The sequence below is a fragment of the Aythya ferina genome, assembly GCF_964211825.1.
Source record: "Aythya ferina genome assembly, chromosome: 17".
NCBI lineage: Eukaryota > Metazoa > Chordata > Aves > Anseriformes > Anatidae > Aythya > Aythya ferina.
In genome coordinates this window covers 14,895,754-14,919,649 of record NC_140316.1, presented here as the reverse complement: position 1 = coordinate 14,919,649, position 23,896 = coordinate 14,895,754, and the positions used below count along the sequence as shown (strand labels likewise).

At 48.3% G+C, this 23,896-nt stretch overlaps 1 protein-coding gene across 1 annotated transcript in view; it reads right to left on the bottom strand.

The window, feature by feature from the left end:
* Positions 1–23,896, bottom strand: part of GRK3 (G protein-coupled receptor kinase 3) — a 67,066-nt gene that overhangs the window by 39,204 nt on the left and 3,966 nt on the right. Inside the window, exon 2 of the mRNA XM_084539327.1 lies at positions 13,253–13,329. Within this exon, the coding sequence (XP_084395453.1) occupies positions 13,253–13,329 (77 nt within the window). The remainder of the gene's footprint in view (positions 1–13,252; positions 13,330–23,896) is intronic.

The following is a 23,896-nucleotide window of genomic DNA, read 5'->3' as shown; positions in this document are numbered from 1 at the left end:
CAGAGAACAAGGAACAATGACAGGCTTACGCTGGCTGCATTAGACAGACCTCTTCTCACTAAGATACTTATTTTTTTTAATTGCACTTCTGTCTTAAAAAAAAAAAAAAGAGACATCCAAAAGAAGAAGTTAGAAACCTTTATAGATCATTAATGTATCAGCTACTCACCATTATCTTTGTAGGAAAATGAAATAAGTTCACTCCCAGTAAAGAAATACTGTTTGATAACAGGTTGACATAAAAAATTGATGTTTCTTCCTTTCAAAAACCGATTGACTAGGAGCGTTTACACACATACATATTAAAGCACACTGTACACACAGATGCACACACACGTTACACAGTCACTAAGAAGTATTTCCCAAGACGTGTCTCTCACAAAGCGAGGAATGCCGAATGCCACCACGTACGAGTGGCAAACCCAAAGCCAGAGCCTTTCTCTGGGGGCCATCAGATAGCAGCAGAACAGGCGCTGCGTCACAGAACCACATCCCTTCAAAGAAAGGTTGCTGGTTTTTGGAAGATCTGCTGTAGCCAAACCAGGAGGAGGATCGGGTACCGTAAGCTTGTGACACGCACGGCTGTGTAGCTGTGGAGGCAGCTGGAGGAGGCGAACCCACGGGATGGGATGGGATGGGATGGGATGGGGTTTGGGATGGGATGGGAGCAGGAAAACTTCACTTCCAGGGATAACGGGTCAGAGGCTGATGGTTAGGCACAAAGAAGGATCTGTAAAAGACAGACCCCATCCTGATGGAAACCTTGTGGAGCCTGGAGGACAGGGATACTAAGGAAAAGTCTTTGGGGAAGCCTAGAAGCAAACAGATTGCCAAGCCAGGAGAGCAATTTGTACTGACAGAGAAAAAAACAATCGGAACCTGCACCACCCAGTCATGAGCACTGCTCAAAGGAGTCTAAACCTCCAAATGTTATACACAATTCAACAGATTGTGGGTAAATTCTTCATGCAAGAAGCCCTATTCCCTGATTTCTATCCCTTCTGAACAATTGACCTTAAAATATGAACTCTTTCATGGCATGACTTCAAACACCAATGTGCTCCTCCTGCCCGTCCCCACAGCCCCGCTCTGCGTCCCCCTGCTGCCCCGAGCCCAGGCAATCCCAGTGACAGCTCCACGCTCAACACTACCAGCATTTCTGCTTCTCCTCCTGTCATATCCGTGGATCCTGCACTTCCACTGCAGCATAAAGGATACCTATCTCTTCTTTCACTGATGTTCTGAGATTGAGTGAAAAATTATTAGCCAGAAACCGTCGCTCTCAGATAATAGCAAAACTAATTGACAGAAGCAGCACTGAATAAGTGACAGTAGTTCTAAGAAGTTCAAGCAGAACTGACGAAAAGCACAATAAGCACAGTTAACTACACACGTAAAAATAAGAACAGAAAGCAGGAATTAAAAAAATGATAGCGTTAAGTAACAGATAAAAGGAACCAGCAATTATTTATGAAATAAAGATGTTGACAGCTTTTGGCTTTAAAGATTTCTTCTATACTATATAATTTCTGCAACAACCAGATCGCTAGTAGTAAAGGAAAAATAAATACATTTTTTAAAGCTCTTTCTGGTAACACCGAGGTGATGGATGAAATCAGCAATACAGACATGAGAACAAGGCAGCACCCGGCTCCCACCCAGCTCCAGGCCTCTGCCCTCCCAGGCTCTGGACAGGAATTTTTTCACATTTTCTTCTTACGGACGATCCTGTACAGCTAAGTGTGCCAGATGCCATCATCTGTAGTAAATCTGGCAACAGACAAGACGTCTTTCAGGGAGGGATAAGGACAATGGCTGAGGTTTACAGCTCGGCCTTGGCTCGTGAGCCATGCACTGTGAAGCTGCAATGTGGCCCTCTCCTCTACAGTTTTAATTGGGAAACGCTGCCCTCTCGGCTGGTTGGGGTTAAAGCTGCCCTCCGGTGTTACACGGCTGCTTGTAGTTTTCCTGCCCTGCTATCACTGTGCTAAAGCAGGGCGCACTGATACATCCCATGGGCACCGGGACGGCCGCGGTGGCAGCACCAGCAAAGGGCTGCTCTGCCCGAGGGCTCCTTCCAGCTTCTGCCGTTTGCCACGGTCTAAAGGTCACCTCTGCATTCCTGATCTTCACCAGAATGTCAATTAATTGAGAGCACAGAATAATAATAATAAAATTAATGAGGAACTCTGTAATAAAACAGCCTTGGAAAAAAACTACTTATCTAATCCTAGCTGGAATTTCATTAGCATCTGATTCAAATACCCTTTTAACAGGAGTAAACAAAAATCTTATTAAAACAAACAGAAGTGACTAGGTAGGACAGCAGGGCTAAAAATAGGTACTTTTAGCCCTGATGTAAGTATTCAATATGCCACTGACTGCAAGGAAGCTGCATCTATTTACAGCGGACCTGAACGTGGTCCAAAGTGCTGATGCAGACTCTTTCTAGTAAGCAAACTTGCAAATTAGAAAACAAAAATACCAAGCTGTTCCCAAACCCTGGCTAAACGTGCTGTGTATAAATACAGCATAATGAAAGACAAATGGGCAGTGACACGGGCACTGTGCTCGGTGAGGGCTCGCTGCCCGTCAGCTCTGCCCCAGACAGGAGCAGCTCCCACCCGAGCCTTACCAGGCTCCCAGGGAGCACACATGGACACTGCTCATCACAGCATAGAACATGCAGGTTTGTCCCTCATTTGGGGCACTTTCCAAAGGTCCCTCCCTCCAAGAACCCTCCTGATCGTTGTCCTTTGGCTGAATTTGCACTGCAGACCCAAGGAGCCCGAGGAAGGCAACCAGAGGGCCAGAGCCACGCCGCGCAACTGCCAAGGGCACCTGCTGCAGGGCAGCACCCAGGAACAGCAAAACCCAACTAATGCAGCAAAAACACTGCAGGTTTGTTTGTTCTGTAACCACCTGAAATCACCTTCAGCTGGCAGCGGGTCCCCGTTAGGCCCCAAGGCCGTGATGTACACCCACTGGGTAGGAGCCATGCTCCAGCCGCTGCCCAGCCCCACGCCTGCCCTTCCTGCTGGCAACCACCAGCTCGTCCTTCAGCTCCACCTGGATTCTTCAATTTGTCTCAAATAATGCAACCAGCCCACCACCAGATCTGGGTTTCAGGCACAGAAAGTTAGGGACAGAGGTCAACTGTCAAAGCACACAAAAATAGTGACTTGAACCTGCCTGCAGTTGTTACCGAAGATCCAGTCAAGTTCAAAATCTTGTTCTGTGTGGTACCTGCGCTCAGTTGCCATAGCACAGGATAATTAAGACCACCTAAAAGCTCCAGAATTGAGGCAACCAACGATTTCCTTGTTCAGGAACAAAGAGGCTTGCTACTACCCAGGAAAACTCATCTGCGTAGGAATCACAGCTTTGGCTAGGTACAAAGCCACAAAAAATCTCACAGCCCAGAAGGCACCACAGATTTCTCTACTATTTTTTCCACTTATGAGCTATTTGCCTTTAACCTATTTTTTCTATTAGAGCCTAATGTACATTCACTTTTCATTAACAATAATAGATCACAAATTAAAACATAACTGCGCATAAAATGCAGGGTAAAGGAACAAATTATATTTTACAAGACAGCACTTGCATACAACGGTGACGAGCACGGAACAATTTTCCTAGAACAGAAGCTAACCGAGCTGAAATGAGTCTGCAAGTTGCCAGGTAGCTTGTTTAATAACTTCAAAAATCAGCACAGGAAAATAAATTTTGGCTAAAAAGTTCCAAGTGTCCCTAAAGTCTATCCTTACTTCTGGGCATGTTTTCCAATGGCCTTAAATCCTGCATGAGCGCAGCACCGCCTCGCTATCCCTCCAGCACGCCCGTTTCAGACACTGAGCAGTATTCCCAGCCTGTCAAACCTCTGTCAATATTGGCTTACAAGGTAGAGGGGCTCTTGAAGCGCTAATACAGCAACTTATTGGGAGCATTCAGCTCTTATTCTGCTTCAGCCCCAGCAGAGCAGGTCGCAGCACAGCCCTGGATTGCAGAATCTGCATTTCAAATGAGGCCGCCGCAGTCTGCCCTGGCTCCTGGCAGCAGCCCTGAGTTCAGCGCATCCAAAGGGCAGGACCAGCAGCTGTCAGGACGTCAAGTGGTGGCACGCCAATTCAAACGATGAAAGGAATTGTAAGGAGAAGGGGAAAATGCTTTATTTTTAACACATAGCTGCAAATCATTTTTAGAAATTGATGTCTATGCTTCACTCGCTGCGATTGCCTCTGATCTTTGCCTCAATAAAAAAAAAAAAAAAGGCACACATCATCTTGGTAAGAGCTTTGTGAAATGCACCTCTGAATTTCTGAGCATACAATAGATCACTTTTCAAAGCCAAGAAGAGAACAGAATGGGCAGAAACCACCTCTGAACCACATTTATTATGTATGGTTCGTACTCCGGTCTCCCCAACATGCAGAATCCCAGCTGACAAAAGGAGACTGACACGTACATTGGAAGTGGGGTATCAAAGGCACTGAACGCATCAGAGGTGGGGGACAAAATATGGGTGCACATAACAAGTATCTATCTCTGTAAGACCTCAAACTAAGATCCCTAAACAAAGATATGTAAAAACATTCTGATTTTTAACAGGACCACGAAATACAGCATGAAGCATTTCATTTCAGTCAGTTATTACAAAGAACATGCTTCAATTCCTTTACTAGAGCTCATCAAGAAACAGAGGACTTGAGTTTTGTTCTTTTTTCACTTGCAAATACAAGAAACTCCCACCACTTTCACAAGTATGTGGTATTAGCAGCTACCAGCAAGCTATTAGCAGGCTAACAAGTATCAGCAGCTTTAAAATGCCGTGGTGGTTGTTATTTATCCCCTCGTTCCCCACATCACAAGAATACTCAGTCCCTGTGAAGGATGTGACAGCTATGTTCTGGATCAATATTTTTCCGTGGTCCAACTTTTAACCATGCTGTAGGCAATGCAAGCCAGTGGCCTCTGGTTACCGAAGAGCACACCGCTGCTTTTGAAGCATTCAAAGCCATGCCCAGGTCGCTGCTGTTAATTATTCAACACACAAAGCAGGCTGGGGGTGCTTCTGAGAATGGGCGATAGGATCATTTCATGTAGATATGGAATAATTGTAGTATAGAATAATACGGAACAACAGCAGCAGAAGGGTTTTGTCACGTCTCTGGTGCCGATGTTCCCCTTTGCAAGCCCTGTTCAGGAGCTAAACCACTGTAAAGAAGCAAACCGCTCCACAACAACATCTAGGGGGACTTACACTGTGGCTGGTATCAAAACACCACACCAGTGGTATTTAGTTAGTAAATACAGACAGTGCTTGGTGAGGTAAAGAGGAGCAAAGCCACCCAAATGACAGCGACAGGGCGCAGATGACTCTCCTGCATGAATTTCAGAGCCTTCCTCGGCTTTGCCCTGTGCACTCAGAGAGGAAAGCTGCTGAGAGCTGGGGAGCCAGAAACAGATGGCTTTCCTTCTCTTCAGACCTTCCCCTTCGAATCAAAGAAGTTACTGAAACGCTCAGAAGTGCTCTGTGCACGTCTGACCCCAGCTCCCCAGCACCCAGCCAGGCGTGCATCGCAGAGCAGGGTATTTCGGCGGCACTGGCTGGACATAATGCTGTCAGTGGAAACGGGCCAGGAAACAGAGAAGCAACTACCCTATAAGGTTACTGTGCTGCTCCCCTCCAGCCTGAGGATTCGGAGGTCTGACGGTGCTCATTACTCACCCCTGACACTGCACCAGTGACGTCCTGCAGCAAGAACCTCGCGGCTCTGGACGAATTCCCTGGGGGCTGCAGGCTGTACTACACACCGTTCTTTTATAGGGCAGATATTCGTATGGAACCATGGAAGCATTTGAAAGGCTTATAGCAAATACCCGTGTCTGTTCCCTCATCCACAAATGAATTCCTAGGGCAACCGATAGCCACAGCTCTGCGACTTTCTGACTGCTGTAACTCTTAAAACCACTGCTGAAAGTTAGAAAACTTAACAGCTTCAGTAATTTATATTCCACTTACTGTACTCTTGGTACCCGAGCTTTTCTCCCCTTACTAATGAGTTATCCCACTGAGATGAATGAGTATTGCTGGCAGGACCAGAGAACCTGCTTCATTATTTGTACAGAGCTATGCAGGTAAATCTCATTAAAGTTGTTATTATGCCACGTTAAAGATGTGGAAAACTAATATTTACCTATTTCACAGTGGTGTTCTGAGGCTTAATTAGTCTGTGAATTGTTTCAAGACACATGGATAAAAACTCCACAGGAGTGCAACTGCTTCTGATTGACTGAGAAATTGCAGGGGGGAGGGAAATTGGGGTTGTGCGGTGTCACCGCGTTCTGCACAAGTAGGATATTGCATCAGAAGGGGGATATGGAAGCTTAAGCGAGTGCAAGCAAATAGAAAAAAAGGTATTTAGAAAACACTATCTTTGGTGTGGAAGCAAGCCACAAGGATGGGTTTGTAACATCCAAGTTCAAAGCTCTCTACATGGGTCTTTGATGGAGCCCAGTGCCCTGCAGACACCTCCCCATCAGCTTGGGGTTTACTCTCTGATACGTGTTTTTGCTGAAAACTTTGAACAACCAAGTGAAATTTCTTGGATAAAATTCAGATAACTTGTAATTTGTCATCTATACATATCTACACCCATATATGTACACATTACGCTCATCACCTATCCCCTGCAATACTACTTCTGGAGTTCCAAGTTTCTAGAGCGCTTTGAATTCTTAAAAACCGAACCCCAAAACTGTGTAATTGCACTGCTCTCCTGAGATGAAGCCTGTTTGACCCCATGACTGTAATTTTCCCAGAATCGTACTGTATATAAACATTAATATGTACCAGCATGTGTACATCATCTATTATGTGAAGTTCCAGAGGACAATATATATTTTTTTTCCTATTCTAAAGCTCTAACTTAACCTACAGTTCCACCAGGAATCAGACAACTGAGTATCTTCAACACCTCCAAAAAGAAAGCCATGGGAGCATATCAGGCTGCATCCCAACAAAGAAATGCTCAATTATTTATAATCAGAAGAAAAAGAAAAACAAACACATACATTTTTTATATGGCTTTGGATACTATTTGTCCCTGACACACAAGGCAGACACCTCTGCCTGCAGGCAAAACACAAATAAAGTCTGCAGCAGGAAGCTTCATCAGCATCCCTCTCAACGATCCTTCAACGTAATTCATGCAAGTGTCATGCTTATTTTACAATAAAATAAAACAAAAAGTACACTGAGAGAAACGTAGCTTCCAGTAGCATTTAAATTATGAGAGAGGAACTAGATCTTAAACCCAGCACTGATTCTGTGAAGGGTACACATGCAGCAAGCAGAGGGGCTTGCAGCGCGCACTTTTTCTCCCTTCGCATTCCCGCTCCAGTCCGATGCAAGTGGAGCATCGCTGCGAAAGACCAGCTCCAGCGTGAAACATCTTACACGGACAGTTTCTGTTTCGGTTTACAATCGCACCGTTTCCGATATTTACTTGCGGTTTGGATTTTGCGTTGCTTTTAACCGATCACATGAAGTGTCCAAGGAAAGCATGTGCTCAACAGGCTCGTAAAAGAATCCCGCGGACCATCCACCATCCAGGTTTTAGTCTAAACTTGAATTGAAAATAAGAAGTAACAGCAGAAAGAAGAAGATCGGTCTTAACAGTGTTTTAAATATCCCTTTTTTGTTCGCCAGCTACTTCCTGATTTTGATGGAGCCCACTTCTGCACGGTGGCCGTCCTCCCCAGGTCCGAAATGGAACCCCAGAAGAAAACCACTTGAATAAACAATCTCCCTTCTCGCTCCTGCAGAAACCCCTGCCAAGCACACAACTGCTTTCCCTATTACATGGCTGCCCGTTATTTAATATCAATAAACCAGACCAGAGTAAAATAATCACCACGATACAGGTCTGGCGTGCACCACTGAGCACAAGTCCGAGGCCAAGACACTCTCAGCCAGACAAGGCTCTCCCGCAGCCCGTGCATGCCCCTCGATGCTCTGGAAATGCTCCCGGTTTCCCCAGGCGGCTCCACCAGCCCAGGGCCTGGAGCAGGGTCTGGGAGCAGCAGCGGCATCCCCAGCCCGTCCAGCAGCCAAAAGCTGAAGTGACTTGCTGTCCCCTCTGCATAGTTTTATTGCTTTTGTTGTTATTTCCTCGGAGGACTATTTAATTAGTTCAAAATGCCAACGGCACATAGATCTTATGCTTAAATTAAACAATAGCCTAAATAATGCTCCAGGGAGGTACTTTTCCCAGCCCGTTATTTTTAGGCATGGCGGGGAGCGCAGTGCGCCGTGCTGCCACGCTGCGCCGCAGAAAGAGGAAGAGCAAGAATGTTTTTCTCAACAGATTTTAACTCAAGATCCATCTAATCATTAGCATCAAAACTCTGAAATAATGAAATATGATGGGTCTCTAACTAGAGAAACAAGCAACAGAAAGCATGATTCATTGCACTAAAAAAAATCTTTAGCTGTTCTCACCCTATTTTTTTATTTTTTTTTTTCAACAGAAAGTTGTCACTGACAAAGCCAGAGGAAACACAAGCCAGAACGGTCAGGAGCGCATTTCCCTCTAACCGCAGAGGGCAGGCAGAAAAGTCCCTCCCCGCAGTTGCAGGTTGTCTGTGCAGAAGTGACTCTAAAATAGACCAAACGCTCATCTGCTCTGAAAACTCAGCTAAAAAGCCACCAAGATACACGCTGGCTGTACTTGGCTGCAGCAGCACAAAGGGAGCAGATAAGATGCCGAGGGCCCTGCCAGGAGCGGGATGTGCAGGAAGCGGCACCGACACAGACGTGGAGCGCTCGCCCGGGGCTGGGAAGACCTCCAGCTTGGAGCCTGCCAATTCACGGGGACAGAAGAGAAAGTTAAGATCATTTCTCGCTCTACAACAGCGGATGGCACAGAGGAAAAAAAATTAAAACTCATTTTGTCAACCATAGGGTTCTATCAATCAGTTCTTTCTGCAAGTATTTTATTTCAAGACAATAAAACAGAAATTAGGAGGAGCTTCACAGGGGGGAAACAGCAAGTTATTTACTAAACAAGGTGAAAAGTTTGTACTTGTACATACTGTAGCATGACCAGCTGCTGGGACAGCTAAAATATGTTCTGCTCTCATCCTTCCCCAGACCCAAAGCCCACACTCTGTGTAATGGAGGAGAAGCTGGGAACGGTGCAGGTGAAGGTGCCACGTCCCACCAGCCTGCGAAGGGTCACGAGAGAAGCTCTGGCCAAGCCCAGGGCAGGACCCAAAGCTGCAGGATGCCCCGTGCCTCCCTGCCAGCCCTGCCCATCGCCTGCTGGGTCGGTGCAATGCGTCAGAAGGGCCACCACCAGTCACCAAACTATAACTGGCCAGAGGTTTGCTCCAAGGGATTCCACTTTAATGACCACAACGATCCTAAAGTGGTAGGCTGACCTAATTCCCTACGTTTGACACTTGGCAGTTACACGTGCAGCAGCTCCACCCCCCACAGCTCATCCCCAAACTGCCCCAAAAGCAGCGTTTTACATCCCCCCCCCTCCGCAGCGTAACCCACGGAGAATTTCACATACACTTTAACACGGCCGAGACGCCGAGTAGCTTCCACATGTAAATTACACATACTGGGATAGCAGAAAATGTCTTTTTTTTTTTTTTTTTTTTTTTCTGAAGCAAACACATAATCTGGTGTTGTAGCAAACAGGATGTGGTAAGAAGAGAGGCAGCTCGAGGTGGTTACGCACCCCGCTCCGAGACGCGCTGTACTTCCCCATGCAGCCTCTGCTGGGGAGGAAGCAGCTTCTGCAGGAGCAGCCGGTGCCGGGCCATTAAGCGCTGCCAGAGCGTTTTGCTGGGTGGCTCTGTTATCTCCGGGGCCTCTGACTCATTTGGCGATTCTTAGAGAGTTCAAGATCATTCTGGAGAATCGCTCCTGCACGGCCGGGCCACCTCCCGGGGATGGGAGCGACCCCGTGGCCCTCGTGCAGAGAAAGGGGCACACGGAGGAGAGTTGGCTGGGCAAATCCTCTGAAGGCAGCCCCAGCCCCGCAGGGGGGCTGCCACCAATTTCCCTGCTCTCCCTTTGGTGCTGGAGGGCACAGCCCAGGTTTCGGTGCCAAAGCCCCTGCGATTCCCTGGGGGGGTGGCAGGGAACGTGGGCACAGCTTGTACAGCAGAAGCGTGGATCCCACCAGGATTTGGGGTTCTCACGAAGGATAAACGCCTGCAGCGGTAAGCCCAGCACAAGCAGGCTTGTTAGCAGCAAAGCATCCCCCAGGAACGACTCCCTGCTCGGTATCAGGCAGACTCACACCAGACAGCTGATCAAAGCCCTGTGCTGGTTTTTTTTTTTTTTTTACATCCGAAAGGCCACTGAAAAACCAGAACAAACAAGGAACTGGAGCCGTAAGAACGAACTGTGGTCTGGAAAAAAAACACAGCAGTCCTCACCCACGTCGCACTCGCCAAAGAAAAAATGAGGTAGTTTGATGAAGTTTTGTATTTAGTTTATGACCAATGCTGCAGCGGGGCCAGCAGGACGGCTGCGGCTCGCGGGGTGATCTCAGCCCCCACCTGCCCCCTGCACGTCCCCACCATGAAGAGACAGCAGCAAGAGGGAAAAGGTGATTAGACTTTTAATTACCACACCGTATTGATTCTCGCAGCATTTTGCATAATGCCTGCCTAAAATTGAAGGTACTTTACCACAAGCAATTATGCTAATGTCTGGAAACAGAACCAATTTAATGGCAAAGAACAAGCTAGAAAACGCAATAAAATTTAAATGAACAACCACAGTAAGGAAATATAATATTTTCAAGTGCAATGCAAAGTCTTCTGTTAAAAACAGTCAAATGTTATCTTTTTTCTTCCCTCCTAAATCCTTCCTCAGAAGAAGCCAGCTTCAGAAGCGACCCGGGCTGCAGCCCAGCGAGCACAGCAAACCTCCCCGTGTCCGGGCAATGGAGCGTGAGGACAAGGAGAGAGGGGAAAAGCTCTCTGCACATCTATGAGCTGGGCACCCCAGGATCTGGGAAAAAACAAACCCAGTAATGAAACCCTAGGCTCTACAATTCTAGGTTTGATAGCTACCGAAGTAGGGAAAATAAGAAGATAAAATCTTTCATTTCTTCCAGAGTCACTGTAATTGCTGTAACTTATCAGAGTAACTGCAAGTCTTCACTGTTCTTTGGAACCAACTATTAATGAAAAGTATCCAATTACATAAATACAAATGTGCGTTACATATAAGCTGTTCCATCCAACTTCACTTTTTATTTTCAAAAAGACTTCTTCATTTCATTGCCACCACACAGAAACAAACAGCTCAAGTCAACCTTTATGTGGTTGCTTAAAATTCCACTTATTTTGCAACTGCTGTGCTACAGCAATACATCAGTGATTCAGCACAGACCGCTAAACTGAAGTGCGTGCTGAAAGATGTCAGCACAAGCAAACAAGATATCTACATATGTACAATACAGAACCTGTGGCCAGAACAAGAAGTCAGTTTTTAGGCACAAAGATACAGACTGCCCTTCAATTACCGTAATACGCTGGAAATCTTCATGAGATTTTTATGTACACGTACTTCAGACCCAAGCTTCCACACCCATCCATATAAAAAGCTGAGAAACTATCAATGACAAGCTACGAAACCATAAAAGAAGAGCATTGACTTTACTTTGGCAATACTCTAATCTCGTTCCACAATACTCTCATACCTACCCAGCCACATATCTCCAGCTGACCAAGTCCTCGACATTTCTGCTTCTGCCAGAAATAGAGACTGGCCCAAAGGGCACCGGCTTCCCTAGGAGCAGGGAGCAGCGACACCCTGCTCTTGGGCATTTGCTTCCACTGCTCGTTATGGTCTCAGTGTCCTTCAGACCAAAGTAGATCCACTGACCTCCTCGAGTCTTTCCAGCCTGTTTTATGATTTTGTCCCCATTTCGCAAGACAAGAGCTGGTGTACTATCCTAGCAGAAGCATGGCAACCCACTCCTAAAATCCACTGGACAAAGATTTCACAAGCCCCTCACAAAATCCTTTCCACTGCTTTACTGCCTATCCCATTATTCAAATACTAAATATTAAGAAAATTATATATATTTTTTTTAATTAGAGGCAAAACCTCTGGAAAACCTCACCATTTCTGCAACAACTTTTCTGGTTTTTATGACTGTTCGGCCTCACTTCTCTCTTTCATAGCCTACATAATGCCCTATTTCAGTACTTCCTCATGGGTCGCTCCCCGCAGATGCTAAGTAAGGTCTGCTCGCTGCCGCTGCTCGGTCCTGGACTCTTTCCAGCAGGTCCATGTACGTTCTGTAGCCTGGTGCCAGGACTGGCCACAGCCTTCTGCCAAGGAGGATTACTTTACATGCCTCATGGGCTGCAATCCTGGTTTTATATTTAGTTGTGTGATCGAGCTGAGACGTCACAGCTTACTGTAACAACCCGGCCTGGTAGAAATGCCAGCCCCATCAGTGGTTTTCCACCCTGCGTTCGTGTCTTTGCTCCTGCACAGGTGGAGAGCAGTACCTCTAGTTCATGGAGATCTTTTGTAGCCCTGTCCTGGTCCTCAGTGTGGTTACAGTCCTTCTCAGCATGCAAGCTGAACACGGAGGCTCCTCACCCCAGCACTGCCCTGTTAACTACGGCACTGTGCAGAAGCTGATCTCTGGCACTGGCCACTGCTGTGCAAATTCACTGGATCCAGCCCCCCGTCCTCACCCCAAACCACTGGAACTGTTCCTCGGGCCAGCTCTCCCAGCAGCTGTGCCCCACACGCAGCAGTTTCACCCAGGCTCCCCTTCCCTGCTGACAGCAAGAGCACATGTCAGCCAGGCAGGACAACATGCGTGGTATTTCTGCACAGCCGCTCCCTGACCAGCAAGGCTTATTACCCTGTAAAAAAAAGTCAAACTGATGTGACACATTATATTGTTGACAAGCCCATACCAAGTAATATAATTTTCTCCTACATGTTTCCAAGTAATTCGATTATTTTTCCAGTAGTTTTCCAGAACATGAAGTTAAGTTGACAAATTGCCTTGCTTCACCTTCTACCCTTTCACAACATTTCATTCTCCTGAAGGCCTCTGCTTTACCCAGTCCTGTCCATATTCCTGTATTCTTCAGACCACCTACCATACAAATTTTCTGCAACCGTTACAAAGAAGTGGCAGACAAGTCAACCTTAAAATTTTACAGGAGTAGCACTTGAAACACGACTTACCAATTTTCTGGTGAAAGATCTTGTCAAAGGTTAATTCACCCCTTTCCTCGAGGTACTTCTGCATAACACTGCGGATGCTGAAAGGAAAAAAATAAAAAAGTTGCTTGAAACTGCTTCTTTCAAACACAACAGTTAACATTCTCTGGGAAAAGGGATCACTGCAAGGAAATGCCCACGTAGGAGACCCACACCAAAAGCCGTGCCGCTACCCCAAGCTGCAGCCCAGTTGCTGCTGGACTGAGTTCAACGCTGCCAATGACTTTATGACAATTCAACCTTTGCCTATAAATACCTTTCCAAACATCACCTTGCTAGCCTGAAATTAGAAATGGATTCTCAATACTATGATTTTATTAATTTTTTTTAAAGGTTCTTGAAGTTTGAGGTATGCACACGGAAAAGCACTTTGCGCCCGCTGTAAATATTCGCACCAGCACTTACCAATTGCCAAAGGGACACAGCCTACATCACGCAGCGTGGTGTTCCTGGAATCCCAATTCAGCAATCTATATTACTTAGGAAGGTTTGAAAACACCACAAGTGACCGCAAACTGGACAAAAACAGCCATCAGAGGCTGCTGCACGTAGTTCCTGTGCTGCGTGCCACCACACCAGTGGGAGCACAGCAGCTAAGGAGCATTCCCCAGCTTTCCCTGGGTTTGCTTTTATCCCGGTGAGGAACTTGTGGCCAAATGGGATGGGAACACGGGACTGCCCCGGGGACGGAGCACCAAAACTGGCTGATTTGCCTCAAAAAGCACGAGGTGAGCCCGGGACACGGCGTGCAGAAGGCAGGGGCTCGCTGCACGGCCCGGGGACCTGCTGGGCGCCGCTTCCCCTTGGTTCTCGCACCAAGTTTTGGCTTGCACCACGTAAAATGAATGTTCAAGTCAATCGAATCCACATCGGGCCGTTAACGCTGCTATTGCCATCTATCATTTAGAAAATTAGCCAACAGGCTCCATTAGGGCCCCAGCTTGGCTGCAGTGCACTTAACATCTACTTTGCCTAATTTATAATGTCACCATCACTCATTTAAACCACATTAAAGATGATTTTCTTTATTTGTCAAGAAACGTCAATATTCATTTTAATATAATGGCCATAAAAATTTCATATGGGCAACGATACAGGTACACAAATCCTAAAATCAATGCAGCACAGCAGCACTGTGTCTTGATAAAACAACTACAGTGTGACAGCACTCAGCCCAAAGCACCCAACATTTCTGTTCCCCATTTTAAATTTGATATTTTCATTTATACTTGGTATTTGTATAAAACTAACCACCAATAGCCTGCACAACGTGCTCATGCCCTAAATAACATTATCAAAATCACTCGCATTTCTACAAAAGTCAGGCTGAGCACCCACTCCTTGTGAAATGCAGATTCTGAAGCTGACCGAGGGCCAGCAAAAGCCTCCAGTAAAAGGCAATGAACTCCGAGGCCCTAAACCCCAGCCTAGGAAATTATTCTAATAGCTCTCATGCATACCTCGAAGCCCCACATGAAACACAGGCCCATGAGCACCCTGACCCCAGAGGCTGACCTCCACACCACGCTAACCAAGGGCTGGGAGGGTTAAGCCCCATTCATCGGCTCTGAGATTATAAATTACCCCACAAGGGACTCCCTACCCTTCTTATTTGTTCAGAAAAAAAAAACTAGGACTGCTTTCTGAGTATTTTCACAACATATAGAAAATACCGACTTCAAGTGAACCCCATTCCATGCTCAGAAAAGACAAGGTAGTAAAAGAAAACATATCATTGGCAGAACTACGGTGTTTGCCTGTTCCATAGGTCAATTTTTGGAACACAGGTCCCAGCTTAGGATGTTTATATGGACAACCATCAACCTGCCATCCCAGCCCGCCCGGCCCCAGCTGCAGCCCCAGGCGCCTCTCCCGGCACAGTGCCATCGCTCAGCCCCAAGGCGCTGTTCCCAGCTGATCGCCAGACCGTCCCTAACAGATTGAGCCCTTCCCATAACAAGGGCATCGGGAAGGCTTTCCTCCAGCACAACAAGCGCACGGCGAGAGATCACACCAGCATAGCTGAGTCTAGACAGCGTGAGTGAAGTGTCCGGGAAAACAGCGCGTAACGAGCAAACCGCTCCAGCACCTCTCCTTCTCTCCTTTGCCATCCCGTGCTTCTGCTCTGATGGGTGTCACAGCAAAGGAACACGACGTTTCCTCAACTAAAAAAATCGGAACAGATCTGCAAAGCGCTCGCAGGCTGCAGGAGCCCGCGCCGCATTTCAGCTTCTAAACACCAGACGCTCACCCCCTCAGAAGCATTCCTCCCTCTCCATATGCATAAATATGAATAAATTACATGGAATTGATTACGGTGATCCAAAACAATGACCTTCTAATTCTCTCGCAGAAATTCAAAGTAAAAATCTTAACGAGGTCAAGAGAAATGAAGCAGAGCCCGTACATCCTTCGGAGGGATGGAAAGTTTTAAAATAGAGCCGAGCCCACTCCACAGACAGGAAGGAAGGTGAAGGTTCCTTCTCTGCATTGCGTATTGACCCCTTAGTTGCCCTACGGGTAAACAAGCTGGGATTAAAAGCCGCATTTCACAGAAAAGCAGCCATTTCTAAAAGGCTTTCCAGATCCAAATATGCTTTCAGCGCAAGCAGAGCACTAATGCCACGAGTCGACCTTCTTCAGTTCATCCCAGCTCCCCGCACTGCCTTCACTGCAATACTCAAAAAAAGCAGAAACAAAAGCTGGCTAAAAATGAAATCCAGGGAGACTCCGAAAAACAAAAGCATATCCGACTCTACTGGAGAAAACCCTTTGGTCCATATATATATATATATAATTCATTTATTTTCAGAAAAGAAGAAAACAACACAACAAAAAAAGATCAGGACTGCTCAGTTTGCTGTCCACACGCCACGAGAAAGCTGGAATAACAGGACAAGTACAAGGGGAAATTGAAAGATGGGCTTGAAGTGCAGTGAGAAATGCCACCCTGGACACCTCAGCCCCAGCACCAGGACCCAGCACTGCAGCTTCTGTGCCAAACTGTGCGCCTGGGGCACAACCTGCCCTGCCCCACGGCACGCAGCCCGAGGAGCCACACCAGGGCCTAGTATGAGATAGCATGGGGTGGGGAGGACATCTGGGGAGGTTTTTTTTAATTATTATAAATCCATTTTTCATCTTGATTGCTGGCAATGCAAATGGTCCCACATGTGCCGGCGGGCGTTCCACAGCAGGACCGCATGCTCGCGGCAGAAAGCTGCGCTCACAGAGGGGCACGCAGACAGCCCGCTCAGTTCTGCACAGCGCCCCAGGGAGCAGTGGCTGCCCAGAGGCAGGCAGTACGATGGCCATATGCAGGTGACCAAGCTGCAAGCTCAATGAGCAGAACAGGTCGGCCTAACCCAGCTGCTCCCCGGCCTCCCCGGCAAGGCACGAGCTGAGGAACCCGGTGCGAGGAGCCCCAGGAGGCACCCGGGAGCCCTGGCACCACGGCCAGCATCCCGGCCTGTCACAGCTGGATCAAAGACATCCACTGAAAGGCAATCTCCGCCGTTCAAATATCTTCTGTAATTAAAGAGCTCTCCCTGCCTATAGACTGGCGGGGTGGCGAGCTGAACGGGTGCGCTCAAAGCGCAGCGCCAGGGCAGCGGCACGGCACAGAACACCCACTGGGAAACACACCTGGAAAACTCAGCAGAACAAGAAAAAAAAAAAAAGAAATGATGTGCTTTTTAACACAGAAAAGCCAGCATCTGCCCAGCCCCAAGGGCAATGAGCAGAGCCCTGCAGCAGGGCCAGCCAGCCGGGGGCACGACCGCCACAGGTGCGGGCGTAGGCAGAAACTGGAAGCTCCAGAGCAGAGTAAAATAAACAGCATTCACTTTGATATTTCCTAAAAGTTCTGCTATTAATTTCAAAGCTGCATGGATTCTGTCCCCGCAGGTTTGTCGCACTAAATTATGCAGGAGTTCTTCTGAAAGCATCTCGCGCCTCGGAAATGGAAAGGGTGAAGAAGGATGCGGTGGTATGTACACACGGGCACACTCCTTCTGTTGGAACTAGATCAAGAAGCTACTTACTGTTGACCTTCTTACTACTGTGTCTTACAGGAGCTTTTAATTATTTATCATAAAAGCACATTATTTTTTCTTGCAAATCAATAAGAGTTCAGATCGGTGGGATGTTATCCAGTGCAGAGATGCCCACACCAGAGCTTGAAAAATAATTAAAAAAAAAAAAAATCCGCCTTACTGCAAGCATTAAAGAATCATACCGACATTAAGAATGCAGTTATACTCCCTAATACATTCACTTATGAGGTGAAACAGAAAAAGGAGAACAAGAAACCAAAACAAGATGAAATGGCAGCTCTACAGGGACTGCCCTGTGGAGAGCACAGCTCAGTGCTGAACTCTGCCAACATTTCCTGTATCATCTCGGGCAAGTCGTAAACATCATCTGCCTCAGTTCCCCAGCCCGTCAAATGAAGCAGTGTTTCCTTTGCCCCTCTCTTTGCCAGTGCAAAGCGTGCATTCCTCAGGGCAGGTATCATCCCTCGGCCAGGTGCCCCGGCACACCAAGAAGTGCCCAAACGCTACTAAATGCTGCAGGAAAAGCACTCAGTACTCAGCAGCTGAGCTCCCACTGCAGTCACCAACCTGCTGCACGCTCCCTTAGCACCCTCCTGCTCCCCTTTCAGCTCCCCACAATGCCCCCGAGCCCACCCTAGAGCCAGGTTTGCTCAGACCTCACTGCAGGCGAGAAGAAAGTCTGGAAGCCCCAAGTGTAAGGCTACCAGTGCATCACAAGAAACAGCTTCTCCTTAAACAGCTTTGTACCAGTGTTCTGCAGAGTGGGCAGGAAAAAAAAGTCACGTAAGAGAGGGCAACAGGGAGAAGGAAGGAGGCATCCCAACATAAAACCTGCGCGACGGATTGCTGATGGGGCTTGGATCTCCTCGTCGCATGCGCACCCCAAAGCAGCCCCCAGCACTGAGCAGCCCCCAGAGAGCCCAGGGCGGCCACCACCCCGAGCTGGGGGCAGGCAGGGGGGGCAGGCAGTGCCTGCTGCCCACGGGAGAGCTGTGAAGGCAGCAGGGTCACACAGCCCACTCCGTGTCCCTCTCAGACCTGCACCCAGCACAAGGCTCGTTACAGGGTAATGCTGCTCCAAACGGTTTTGTCCCCAGTCCCTGTCCAACGTGCTCTGCACATCGCAGCCTCTGGTCAAGCCGTTCACCAGGCGAAGTACATTCCCAGCCGATAATGCCAGCAGAGACTGTTACAGCATCTAATCTGATCTACTGATCTATTACTTGTAAAATTCCCTATTTGAGGAGGAAACAAATCATTAGAGGACCACGAAGACGTTTTTGGACAACAATGAAATAACACGGAAAATATACGTTCCTTTCATTCCTTCCCTTCCTAGCATCCACTGCTACAATAACCCTGGCAGCAACGCAACATCCAATTGACTTAATTATTCCAACAGAGAAATCAAAGTGATCATTGGTACTAAATTAATTAGCGCACATGCTCGTCCCATTCTTCATCTCCTCGGCTGACGAGCAGAGCAGCAAGGAGCGAAAGGAAAGCCTCTCCCCACGCACCCACCGCCCCAGACGTGGCACGGGGCTAGGGCTGGGCTCTGCCTGTTGCTGCCCCACTGGGAGCTCCCCTCCCATTCCCCATCTCCGCACACCCTGCGAGGTCCACGCTAAGCACGCTCCTGAATCACTGCGCACCACGGCTCTTACAATTGTCAGGGGTGATTAACAACACTTCCTACCCAAGGAGCCTGTTTGCAGGGGAAGGGATTGGAGCACAGAACATTCTGCCACCACCCCCCTCTGGTGCGTGCATCTCATCCAAGAGCCGAGGCAGCTTCACTTATGCAAATGGTATTAATGGAGAAAGTTTACAACCAGGGAGCCAAGAGCAAGAGCTGCGTAGCTCTGATTTCAAATTACACACTCGTGTTCCTTGAGGATCATCTGCATTATCACTGCTGAAATCTGAAACTAATATAAAAGCTTCTAAGCACATGCATTTTTCAGGAATAATTACACTGAATTGTAATGTCAAGGACTTGCCCTTCCACCAGAACGCTGCTACTGAGAGACTGAGAGAGAGAGAGATTGGAATGGAATCACATCTCGCTCCGACAGCAATTAAGCCATTTGTCAATCACAATGTTTGGCTTTTTTCAAAAAAAAATACAAAATTATTCATGTGCCAATTTTTTTTTAAAAAACTTTTCCATGCCTGTAAAATGTTTTAAATTTTCTTTAGAAGTAGCATTCAAGCATACAGACTGACTGACCTACCTGAACTACAGCCCTTGCTGGCTGAAACACACTGCACCTGACAGATTTATTTATTTATCATCTCAGGACGTGATTTTAGAGGCTCAAATGTTTATCTGTGCACCCAAAATTCATCCAGAAGCTGCCAAAATTGACCCAAAGATGCCAACCCGAAGGCCTTGAACTATGATCATGCCAGAGTCAGCACGGACAACGTGAAGCAATGACAGAAGGGCACAAGGTCATTATGGACAACTGTTTTTTCTGTAATAAGTGCATTTGAAAAATTCAGCACTGTGAGACTCATCAAAGGTGAAGAGGTCAAGATATTTCTGGTGCAAGAATGAGATCTTTCAAGAACTTTTTAAAACCAGGTAAAACTAACAGAAACGCTGTTTCTCCCCCAGAGGAAACAACCCCCTTTAAACCAGCAGGCATTGCTCCACAGTCCTGCATCCCAAGCAGCACAGCAAAACAGAACAAAAAGGTGTTAAATAGTCTTCACCGAGTTCTTGCACTTCGTCATGTGTCTGAAGCTCACAGTTATTCTTAGGCTGCAAAAGTAAGGGAGATGCAAGGGAAGGAGCCACGTTAGAAGTGATCATTGGAACTAAGAAAGGAGACTGGAAAAAGCTGGGGTGACAACACGGGGACGGAGAGGTGCAGGAGCAGTTCGGTAAGAACACAAATGGAATCTGAAGGAGAAGACGTGGGGAAGCCAAGCTGGGATTTAAGAAAACAGCAGGCATAAGAAGGCTCAGAAAGGAAAGTCACCTCCCCAGCATGAACTCGGACAGCCTGATAATCCAACCGACCGCTGCCCCGCAGCACGCAGCTGAACGCGGCCGCTCCTGACCGTGCCCCGAGCACACAGCAGGGCCCTTCCAGCAGGCCCTCACGCTCAGGAGCATCAAAACCAAGACCCACATTCCTCACACAGCTCCCCCAAAACCCAGCCTGGCGTTCCTCAGCACCTTCCCTTCAGGAGCGAGGGCAGGGATGCGATAACCGCTGTGCCACCGCAGAGCTGCAGGCTGCGTGTTGTGCTCCAGGTGTCTCCTCCGAGGTCTGCAGCGTTTGGGATTTTGGATTTCAGGGCAGGGGAAGGATGCTGGGGGCTCCTCGCTCAGCGGTGCCGCAGGCTGAGGTAGCAGCTCCTGGAGGGGAACCAGCAGCACTCACCCCGCACAGCACCACTGAGCCCCGTGGCCAGGCACCCGGCCCCTTCCCATCCTTTCCGACAGGACACAACACACTGGGAGGGCAAATTCCTGCACACAGGAACAGACAGGGGGCTCTGCATGGAAGCAGCTTCTCCTAATGCTCTCAGAATTGTTTTATGTCTTTCTGCAAGGTGTGTTTGTATGGGTGGTTATTTGGTTCTGGAACGATTTCCTCGGAGAAACCAGTGGGCATGGGGTGAAGCTCTTCACGTGGAAAGCAGCTGTGTTTTGTAAGGCTGGAGGCTGCTGCTGTTACGTCAATTTAATTCAGCTAAATTATGTGATTCGGTTAATGCACCCGACAGGTTCTGATAGGCTTTTTTCTAATTTTATTAATCACCCAGAAAACATTATTATTGATAAGAAGCTTAATCCAGCCCATTCCACATGACTTCACCAGAACAGAAGCTACGTTAGGGCCGCACACGTTCACGTCCTGATGCCAACGTCCCAGCACTTCGCTGAGAGCACCCCATGAAAGGGCCCGGTACAGCACCGACAGGGCAGCAGGACCCACGGCCAGCCCTCCGCTCATCCCTCGGGTTTCAGGGAGCAGGAGGCTCTGATCTCCTCCCACATTGCCCTCGTTTACCTTGTTTCTTAATTAAAGCACCGATACCCGAGGGAGGGTCTTTAATTGCAGCAGCCCTGCAGGGGACGAAGCCAGAACAGCTCCGGGCAGGTCCCTGCGCTGAGCCCACCGGGGCCCCCCCGTCTGCCTGAGCCTCGTGAAACCAGCCTGCAGCTCCTGTACCTGCTGCACAGGCTCTGTGTGAGCACAGGACCGACAATGCCGTCTTTTCACTGCCTTCCCCACCGAGCTTCTTCTGACAATAAAGTTCGGAGGTCGAATTTCTGAGCAGAACAGTTTTTAGCTGCCCTCACCCTGCGCAGGACTGCATATTCCACAACAAACACACATTCAGCCTTTCTCATAACTCTACCTCAGCACAGCCCCAGATTTCCCCCTCCTCAAACAGTCACCTATGAATATTCAAGCACGCCTTTTCGCCCAAGCAGAACACAGATTCCAAGACAGAAGATAAGCTCCAGCCTATTTCATCCTTTCTGGCGATGTGAACTAGCCTTTCAAATACATCCATTACCGTGAATTGCACTAGACTAAATGCAAAATGGCTCTCTCCATCGTAACCAGCAATAGTAAGTCAATGCTTTAAGAAAATAAGGAGATAAAGAACAGCGGGATAATCCAGGATACAACACAAGCCTGAGGGGCAAGCGCCGTGCACGCACTGCTCTCTGAAATCCTGCTGGACCGCGCGGGCACCTGGGGGCTGGGGCACGACAGGCACGAAAGTACCTCAAAAGCAACAGGTATTTTTAGCACCTAAAAGCCAAGCAGATGCTGTGCTGTCCTACTGAGATCAGACACAGAAATACCACGCTCCGACCGAGCATGGGATGCTCCAACCTTGGCACGTACAAACCCACAGCGCTCCTCCCAGGTCCACGCTCACGCTGGGACCACCTCCAGCACCCATCCTCACTCCCCAAACACTCCCCTGCCATACACCTTGTATTCAGGTATCAGCTCTGAGCCATTTTTACTTCCTTTGTGCCTTGCTCAAACGTTCGGTTCAAATGGTGGGGTACAGCACAGCTGCTAAACATTAAACTGCTTTACAGCTGGAATATAAAACCATTTAGTTCAAATCCCTGTTCCTCTACAGTTTCACAAATTACACCTCAATGAGGCTACTTTGAGCAGTTTACGTGTCCTGCATGCCCTTTTAATTTCTTACTTCAGCTTCAAATTTTTCAATTACATGTTTAGGAAGTATTGGAAACGGTGTAACGATACCAAGCAACAACCTTGCTCAACAATAAAAAAAATAAATAAATAAAAAACGCAGGCATCAAGCAAGAGCCTGAGCTGTTTTGAAATTTTAGAGAACCAAGCTTCAGAAGTGCTAGCGAAATGAATCACAGCCATCACTGCTACGAGCAGATGGAGCCAGCCTCGGCGCAGCACCACCGCCTCGCGCAGCCCCAGCCACCGTGGCACAAAGTCATCCGAATCCACCACCAGGCCCCCGAGCCTCCCCACCACCAACCATTCAACTCTGCGTTCAGCAGCAGCGTTTCAGTGCACAGACCAAACGCAGGAGCCTTTGCAAAGCCTGGGCCTAGCCGTGCTGTGAGAACAGGAAAGCAGCACTTCTGGAGGCTGCGCTCACACGGCCAGGGAGACACCCGGCACTTCCTGGCAGCGCCGCGGCTCTGCACAACCCACGTGCGAGGCAGGGTTTGTCTGGCATCAGCAGCACCCAGGGCAGGCTGTGAGCCCCCCGCGTGGTATAGCACAGCAAGGAGGTCCCATGCACACCATCCTCCTGGCTGAGAGAACGCAAACGGATGGAGAAAGGCGGACGGAAACAACACCGGTGCGACACCAACACGCCAGGCACCGGTAGATTAATCACAGTCGGGTTTCATCAGCTTCACAGCACACGAGTGTTTTCGTGAGGGATGCAGGGGAGAAGTTTGGCAGGCCCGACACAAATGGGCAGCGTGGACCGCAGCAGGAGCGAGGGGAGGGGGCAGCACCCGGCCGCTGCAGCCCTCGGACCCCCTGGTGGGGAGCTGGAGACACCGGGTGATCCAGGCGCTACCTGCAGAGCCCCAGCACCCAACGCACGCAGCTGGTGCTTGAAGCACCACAAAGCAGCACCTAAAAAGATGCAAACAAAGGGATGAGACGAGCGTAGTAGCAACAAATGCGAAAATTACATGAACAATTGTCAGGAAAATTTTCCCAGAGACAGCACTCCAAATGAATAAGCATAACAAGAAGGCGTCAGACAAAGCCGGGGAAAATAACGTCAAAGTAACCGAGACTGACAGCGGGGAGACAGAGAGGAGCTCCAGCCTCTGACTTGGAGATGCTGCAGAAGTTTGAGGAGGCCCAAGAATACGCTGAAGGACACATCAAGGAAGCAACTGAAATCCAGAGAAAGACGATGGCAACGCCAGGAGAACAAAACTGGAAGAGCAGCAGCAGTACAGGGCCGAGCGACGACTCCGCACTCCTAGCGGGAAGGCACCGCTTGGGTTTTGGTAACACTCAGCACTGCAACAGGAAGAAAGCAAATC